Raw genomic sequence first — 9,042 nt, forward strand, 5'->3', positions numbered from 1 at the left:
TGATTTCAGCAAACTCGCCATGTTTTCCAAACCCATGTAAGAACAGAGGTCATTGTGAGGTCAAGGACGTATCCTACAACTGTACCTGTCTGGACGGATTCAAGGGAGATAATTGTGAATTAGAAGGTAAAACTGATTTTAAACTGTTTAAGTTTGGACTGCTAACGGGTCTTTATTTTCAGCTAATGCTGGTATTTACAATAACGTTAATATGTGAAGTTAGAAGTTATAAACAATCAAACGTTCAAGAGCAATGTAAGAAACTAAAAAGAAACTTCGATGTTTTATATTTGAACAATGATCATTTCATTCATGTGTAGATTTGATATACCCTAGTGAAATAGAAAACCACACCAACATAGTATTTTGAAGATGTGTCTTGAACGTGAACGATAATGGCAAAGTGACAACTTATTCTATAGTATTTGTAATTATCTAATACAGCCTATAATAGGATCAAATTCGATATCAATTGTTTGTTCGTTCTTTATATATTTGTACACTGATTCTGACCGTGGATTGTTCTTTTTACCTGATTAAAATATGAGTCTCAAGGAGGGTGTGACCGATCGACAGGGGAAGTGACCCCATCTCTGTATGTTCAGGGGTTTTCATTATGTATTCATTATAGGACTTATGAAATTGATCAACGTTCGTTATCTTAACCATTTCATAATAATACCTAATAAACACATGAGTACGTGACCGGTCTCTAATGATACCTAATAAAAACATGAGCACGTGGCCGGTCTATAATGATACCTAATAAAAACATGAGCACGTGACCGGTCTATAATGATACCTATTAAAAACATGAGCACGTGGCCGGTCTATAATGATACCTAATAAAAACATGAGCACGTGACCGGTCTATAATGATACCTAATAAAAACATGAGCACGTGGCCGGTCTATAATGATACCTAATAAAAACATGAGCACGTGGCCGGTCTATAATGATACCTAATAAAAACATGAGCACGTGACCGGTCTATAATGATACCTATTAAAAACATGAGCACGTGGCCGGTCTATAATGATACCTAATAAAAACATGAGCACGTGACCGGTCTATAATGATACCTATTAAAAACATGAGCACGTGACCGGTCTATAATGATACCTATTAAAAACATGAGCACGTGACCGGTCTATAATGATACCTATTAAAAACATGAGGATGTGACCGGTCTAAAGGCGATTCTTACCCTCACAGCCTCCCGTGCCCTGGACAGCTGATCCACAATGTTACCAGGGGTCCATATTTGACCATTCTTGTTAAGATCTAGGGGTCTGTTATCTTCAAAGATTTACAAATAAATGGAAATCGGGATTCACCATCCACACACCCAGCGAACGTACACTATTATATCATTCATTAATACCAAGCGAAAATCGGCCCGTCCCCGAAGCAAGGCTCTAAAGGTAACACGTATAAAAATGAGAAAATCAGCAGATGAATAGAGATAATCTCTACATATGCTCACTGAAAATTCTGTGATCCAAATGGGTGCTACCATTTTCTTTTGTTCGTTAGTTGCTTCTACGGTTATCCGTGTTTTAATTTGGAATGCCAAAAATACAAGACTAACGTGCAATTTAAACAATCAGTTTGTTACAAATCAATGGTATAATTATGTTCCCCAAACAAAGTATGGGAACATATTGGTTTTACTATATTTCTTATTATTATGAAGGTCTTCTGTTTCCAACGGAAGACTTTATTGTTATTCTTAAGTTTTTTCTCCATTATCATTTAATCTTACAATTTTTGTGCACGCGATTTCTCGAATATGCGTCCACAGGATTTGCGTCAATTTTTCAGGGATGATAGATATTTACTTAAACTCAATATCTTTTTTTTTTTTTTTTGGAGATTTTGTCTACGTCAGTTTTTGTGTAAGATATTGGCGGTTTAGTGGAATTTGGGGGTGTAACCTTGTCCGAGGGTGTTCTCTTAAAATATTAAAGATACCAACTTCAAATTGTCAGCGAATGTAGAAGAGACTTCATAGTTGTGCATAGCAGCATTCAAATTTGTTTAACGCCAACAAAAAGACATCAGAGCTCGCTAGGGCCCGAAAAAACGTCACAATTTTTAACTGCATTCTTGGACACATTTTCTTTCATATGATATTATGCAGAAATTATTTGACAACACATGTAGAACATAGTTTGTAGATAATGACGTGACCTATTCGACGATGTCAAATTTTAGGGCCAGCTGCTCCAATAAAGGGCCGAGAGGGGTTAAAAGTATTTTCTAATTATTCTCAAAAACTAAAAAGAATTTGTTGATCATTATTGAAGCAAAGTAGTTCATTTTGACGTTTTGCAATTGCTAATGTCAGCAAAATGTACATTGATTACGTAATAAGGGATTTTAAGGGGAATAATATACAAAACTTTGATGCCTTCTATCTCTTAAACAAAACTATTTTGTAAAGCGTTATATAAATTGTATAGAATGTGACTCTAAACAATATGTCATCCTTAAATTTTGTCTTAAGTTCCCTTTTAAGGAATTCAGGGGATGACCCGTAGAACTGAATATTTTTTCTATCTTGAAAACTAAAAACAGTTTGTTAAACGTTAATGAATAAAAGTTGTAGATAATGACTATACCTACTCGACCATATCAACTTTTAGGGGTCAGTCACTTAAGTAAGGGGCCGAGGGGAATTAAACATCAACATACATTGTTCTATGTTTTCTTTAGAAAACAAGTGTTGGCTTGATATAAATTCAGTATAGGTAAATAAATTACTGTTTAGCAAAACTTTTCAATACCATACACGTTCGACACAAATTAGAGCAAAAACGTATGTGCGACATGTCGAATTCAGTTGCTATTTATTACTTCGACAACTTATGTGTTGCGAAGAATGTGAATGAAGAATAATCAATTGGTCTTAATTTAAATTCCTTGAAAATAGGAGAAAAAGTGCTCATAACAGAGAAAAAAGGAGAAAACGGCCATTTTGCACTCCTTTTTTGGCTGCCATCTTTATATGAATACAGTCGCAATGAAAAAGCTTTTAGAATGTCTATCTATTAAAGCTGTATGGTCCGAATTACAACATTTTTCCCATCTCGTAAAAACACTATCAAATCATAGCACGTATGTAGTTATGAGGCTGTGTGACATGTCATGCATTATTTCACCTGTTTTAATCAAAATTATTTAATTCTAAATCGGTGTTTACAAACAACCGCGTCACTCTGCCATTTCAAGTGACAGTCACGTGGCCACATCAAACGTTCAGATAATCTGTGTAAAGCTGTGTATTTTGTTATAACAGTACCGTATCATAAATTTGATAGAAATAAAAATATCAAATACCTTTTAGCAATTCGTTGTTTTTCGCTCTTTCATCTTTAAAACTAGACAGTTGCGTCTGAGTTAATACATCATGTTCGGATTCCCCTGACGCGCGTGGGGCTATTTATAGACGTCTAACACTGTTTAATTTATGCGTTATCCGGAACACCCCGGACCTTTCACCGAATACACCCTGCTTTGGGTGAAAGGCCCGAGGTTTTCCGGATGATTTAAATATGTACCACACTATATTTACTTTCTAAATAACATCCTTACTGGGTTTTTTACATGAAGATGTTTTCAAGCATGTAATTAAGGGGAAGTTGGTAACTTTGTAAAGTAATTAATTTGCTTTAAAGTAATTATGTACAAAAATAATACATGAACATCGGATCATACAGCTTAAAATGCACGCATCCCATATCTCAATGAAACTTAAGCCTCTCTATCTTTATGTAAGCTGTACTCTATTGTAGCAAGTACTTTGATTGACAAATGTTCATTATGAAATCTGGAAATCGCGTTTAGTTAGTTGTGAATAATTTTGTTACATTTCTTAACATTACAAAGGTCTACTTCTATTCTGGCCAATTCTATAGATATATCTTGAAAAACGCAAAAAGCATCTAGCAGTTTCTGGATTTACATACCGTTCGAAATTGCACCGGTATAAATTCTGCTAAATACACACGCGCACACAATCCAAATCACACAATGTATGGTTTACATCGGCTGGCGTTATATTCCCCGCGGGAAATGAATATACGGATCCTGTAAATATCACCATAGTTCCCCACTGGACATTTAGATGTTACTGGGCGTTTTGCGCAAGGTGAATTTTATAAATAATATATATTTTGAAATGAGTTATCATTCACCGTACTTCACATAATTATGATTATCACTTGGGGCACCCAAATAACCATTTCATTCTTCGTTCTATCCAATTGCCACACAGTAAATATTAACGGTTCCTTGTTTAACATTGTAGACCAAGTTGGGATAGCTGAGTGTAAAAGAACAGAGAACGGATGGGATTATAATGGGAAAATTCACGTCACACCATCGGGGAGGACATGTCAGGTGTGGGCTTCCCAGTCTCCCCACAGCCATGGGACAGGAACAGATCTTCCGGAAAACTATTGCAGGAATCCGGATGGTGAACCATCACCCTGGTGCTATACCACAGACCCATACGTGCGATACGAGCTGTGCAATATCCCTGATTGTGGTAAGTATTTAAATTACAAAGTAGGTGTAACTCTTAAAATAAATTCCCCAAAAGTCAATGAAGAATTCTGTTTATAGATTCGTCTATTTAAGGAGAAATGTGTATACAATTTTAGCCAACAACAACAATGGTACATTGTCTCTATGGGGTTGCTTTGATACTCGGGTCTTTCCTTTGTGTTTATCGCAAAATAGCATCTTCTAATAGCATATATGTTCACTTCCATTGCCATACAAGTTATTTAAACGTGAATGAATAAAATACAATAAACCGATTACAATAGCTTCAAAGATTAATTTATATTAACAGAAATACATAAAGGAGGGAACAATTTTCATCAAATTTTTTGTCAAGTTCCTTTAATTATTTTCTGCCGTACATACATATGAATTTTTAATACTTTCATTTCGTATTTCTAATTGTATTATCTGTTGGCGAAAACAACATTTTCTCCATTTACGCACCGACTTTTCACTTGAATTTTGGCTTTGAAGTCCTTAAAAGAAATCCTGCTCCTAAGATGTGTTGTGCTTTTTTTGTTACAGGAATTTTGAAAGGTTACAGTGTTCAGAACAATTTACAATAGTAGTCCCTGTCTTGGGATATAAAATCATGAACCATTATAACGATCTAGTACGTCAATACAACACCTATCTATGGGTCAAATGATATCTGACGTGTTTCATACCGATTGTTAGGTCGTTCTTGGAACACTGATTTTGACTGCGGATAACTCCGTTTACCCGATCAGGGTATAGGGCTCACGGCGGGTGTGACCGGTCGACAGGGGATGGTTACTCCTCCTAGGCACCTGATCCCACCTCTGGTGTGTCCAGGGATGCGTGTTTGGCCAACTATCTATTTTGTATTGCTTGTAGGAGTTATGAGCTGGATCACTGTTCGTTATCTTCACCTTTCATTGGCAACAAATTGGGGGGAATGCTTTTGAAAATCTGGTTTATATTTACACGGGTATCGCTAAGTCAGCTGCATCACTGGCAGTATACGATGTGGTTATTGTTCTGTTTTACCATGGTTCGAATCCGTCTCACACCATAGCATATGATTGTTTATATATCTCTCCTTTTTTTGCATTAGAGTACAATGGAGTGTCTGTATACAGACGAATCCAAGCCGAACTACACTATGTATCATCGTCATAGCTGATTTTATACCAAGGACAAAAAATAATTCACTCTGCGTTACTCTACACAAGTACATGAGTGGCAAAATTTAAAAACAAACATTCCTAGAATGGCTGTATCTGTTTTTCCAGAACGACTGTGGGAAAGTAGTATGTTGTTGGTGAAGTACTGAACAATTGGTGCATTTCATTGCTTGGGTATTATGTACATTTAAACGATGTTGCATGCCAAAAAAACGTAAGAGGAAAATCTATTTTTAGAAAGGCATGGGGATGGGATTCGGTAAGGCTTGGATTATGTGAGGTTTCGTCTCATGTTGCAGTATTACCTACTTCTTAAACAAATGTTATAGCCGTAAATGCAGAGGGGTGTCAGATGACGAAGAAGTAGGTGAAGATGTTGAAATTCCGTGCAGAAATCTTACTACGTCTGCAAGTATCGATCTCTTATTTATTTTTGTTGGGGAATCTACCTCTGTAAACTTTGGCAAATTGTAAATATGTATGTCAAAGTTTCCAAGCACTATTCCTCATTCAGCACGATTAAACATTTTCATAGTGCATGGTGTACCAGGACCACTTCTGGTGAAATCCAGTATCTCTCATTTTAATTAATTAAAGACCCATGCCTTTCACATTGCATACCGATCATCTGACGATATAACATATGATACTTGTTTTTTTTTTATTATATACCCATCAATGTTTTGATTTTTAATAATTTTGATTTCATAGATTGTGATCAGATTTTCCGGATCACCACACTGGTTTTCTAATTCATCTCAGTGTCCTCTGAAACAGATGGCGTCACAAGTCATCAACGCAATGTTTTTTGTGGAAAACATCGACCGCGTCACAAACAAAACTGCGTACACAAAATATATTCCCCTGTATGTCTGTATTGTAGATAATTTGAAATACATTTATCTTATAAATATGGATTAAAAATGCAGAAGGGGTATATAACAAATGTATCATTACTACAGTAACTTGATCCGAAGAATCGGATCACATCGGGTTGAAAGATACAACTCATCGGATCACACGTGATGCGTATAATGTAACATACAAGCAATGCTATATCTACATGTACTTCTTCGGACTTCAATTTTTTCCTAATTCAAATACATGCATCAGTTACATGTTTTACTGTTGCCAGAAATAAATGTCGTGTTAAGTAAGTGTGCATCAAGTAGGGAATTGCATACCATTACAACAAAGATGAAAGATCATTTCGCTGAAAATGTGTAAAAGAATACATGCATTATGCTGGTACATGTACATTGTTGTAAGCGGTCTATTAAGCCTTTAAGTACATATGTATGTATCCACACACTAACATCATTAGTACACATATTGGGGTGACGAACTAGAACGACTATGGATGAGTTTGTGTTATAAAGATTAAAACCGGATCCGGGTCCATGGATCCCCCCCCTTTTTTTTGTTACCCTGAATTGATCCTGTAATAAAGATATCCTAGGCGATTCACAACATAACGATACATAATTCAAATGGAAAGCAAACTGTGTTAAACGAAAATGTGGTATCATTAACACTTAACTACGTGCAATCCACACCATGGTTAGAGTTTAGATTGAAAAAACATACTCAACGATATATAGTTTCAAATAACCTTTAAAACCATTCATTTAACGAGTTGTTTACAAATTGCATAATTTCAAAAGTCAGTAGAGATTGACAATTGCAGAATACCTCCCCATGGAGATCCGGGTAGAATAGGTCCTCAGTAACCCCTTACTTGTCGTAAGAGGCCACTAAATGGGGCGGTCCGTCGGATGATGCCACACAAATTGAGGTCATGTGTTATATCGGGTGTGGTACGATAAAGATTTCCACTGCTCAAAAGCCGTAAGTGTCGAGCTCAGGACTAAATTATGTAGCCCTTCACCGGTAATGGTGGTGTCTGCATACCCGTGAACAAATTATTGAGCGGGATATTAATTGATACTCACACAACCAACGTAAATACCTCTAAGCATGTGCATAGTTATGCATTGACTTTCAATAGCCTTAATTCATAGACGCACAAAATCGAAACCATCTAACCTTCTAATTTATAACCATTGAAATATGAAAATTTATCTATTTCTACAAAACCATTTCATACCACGTGATATATCTGATATATTTCTCTTACAGTCACACCCCCACTGGAGTGTCTCACTAACTCGGACCCCACAGGGAAATTTTACTTTGGAACACAGGGTATCGCAAACACTGGGGATGTGTGTCAGAGATGGGACAGTCAGTCGCCACATACCCACGGAAATGGTCATCTTAGTGACCAAGATAATTACTGCCGAAATCCGGATGACGGAAGCGGGCCTTGGTGTTACACTGTGAACCCGGAAGTTCGTTGGACCTACTGTGACATCCCCCGTTGCTGATGCTGAAACTGTTTACAACCTAATGAAATGAAAAAAAAAATCGGACTTTTGATGTAAATATTCGTTCAACATTTTTAATAAATTATAAACTTTTTTGTAAAGCAAGCATTATGTTCTGAAATACGACACATGTTTGACATTCCCTGGATACAATACAAATGAAAAATTATACAATGCAAATGGAAAATATAGAATACAAATGGAAAATTATACAATACAAATGGAAATTATACAATGCAAATGGAAAATTATACAATGCAAATGGAAAATATAGAATACAAATGGAAAATTATACAATACAAATGGAAAAGATCAAATATTGCAACGTTTGACATGCCATAAGACTGGGGTCGAATTCGTCTATGAATCAGAGCTATGCATGCGGGAGATAATTCTTAATTTTGAAATGAATTTCTAAATATTATCACAGCAATTAAATACACATCAAGCTAGTAACGAAGTACTTAAATTCTGAGCTGTAGAGACCCTCGGGGACTAACAGTCTACCAGCAGAAGCTTTGATCAAGGGGTCGCAATGCAAAACTTATACAGCACCAATGTTGATGCACCAGATGCACATTTTGACAAATAATGTCTCTGCAGTGATGCTCAAGCCGAAAAATAACAATAAACTTGTAAGAACTAAAAACACAGAGTACCAAAGATTGGAGTCAAATTCGTCTAAGAATCAGATCTCATTTTAATGTTGACTTTGACCTTAATATTGACTGATAGTCAACGTCCAATTTATGCTACATACATGTAAATGCGAGTTATTGGAAATTCACCGTTATTTGATTTTAACTAGTTAAATGTAGCTAGAATCGTGGCTGCAATATCGATGCTTCACATTTATAGAAATCAATGCGCAAGGTCCGAGATTCATAACAAATAAACATCGTTTATCAAATGTATTAACTCTATATCAACCCGTG

General features: G+C 36.0%; 1 protein-coding gene across 1 annotated transcript in view; it reads left to right on the forward strand.

Moving 5' to 3' along the window:
* The window catches only part of LOC125677425 (uncharacterized), a 46,968-nt gene extending 38,760 nt beyond the window's left edge, over positions 1-8,208 (forward strand). The window contains exons 25-27 of the mRNA XM_048915484.2: positions 10-126; positions 4,313-4,552; positions 7,860-8,208. Of these exons, the coding sequence (XP_048771441.2) occupies positions 10-126; positions 4,313-4,552; positions 7,860-8,107 (605 nt within the window). The 3' untranslated portion in view covers positions 8,108-8,208. The remainder of the gene's footprint in view (positions 1-9; positions 127-4,312; positions 4,553-7,859) is intronic.
* Positions 8,209-9,042: the final 834 nt, after the last annotated feature.

This window comes from Ostrea edulis, chromosome 3 (assembly GCF_947568905.1).
Source record: "Ostrea edulis chromosome 3, xbOstEdul1.1, whole genome shotgun sequence".
Taxonomy (NCBI): Eukaryota; Metazoa; Mollusca; class Bivalvia; order Ostreida; family Ostreidae; genus Ostrea; species Ostrea edulis.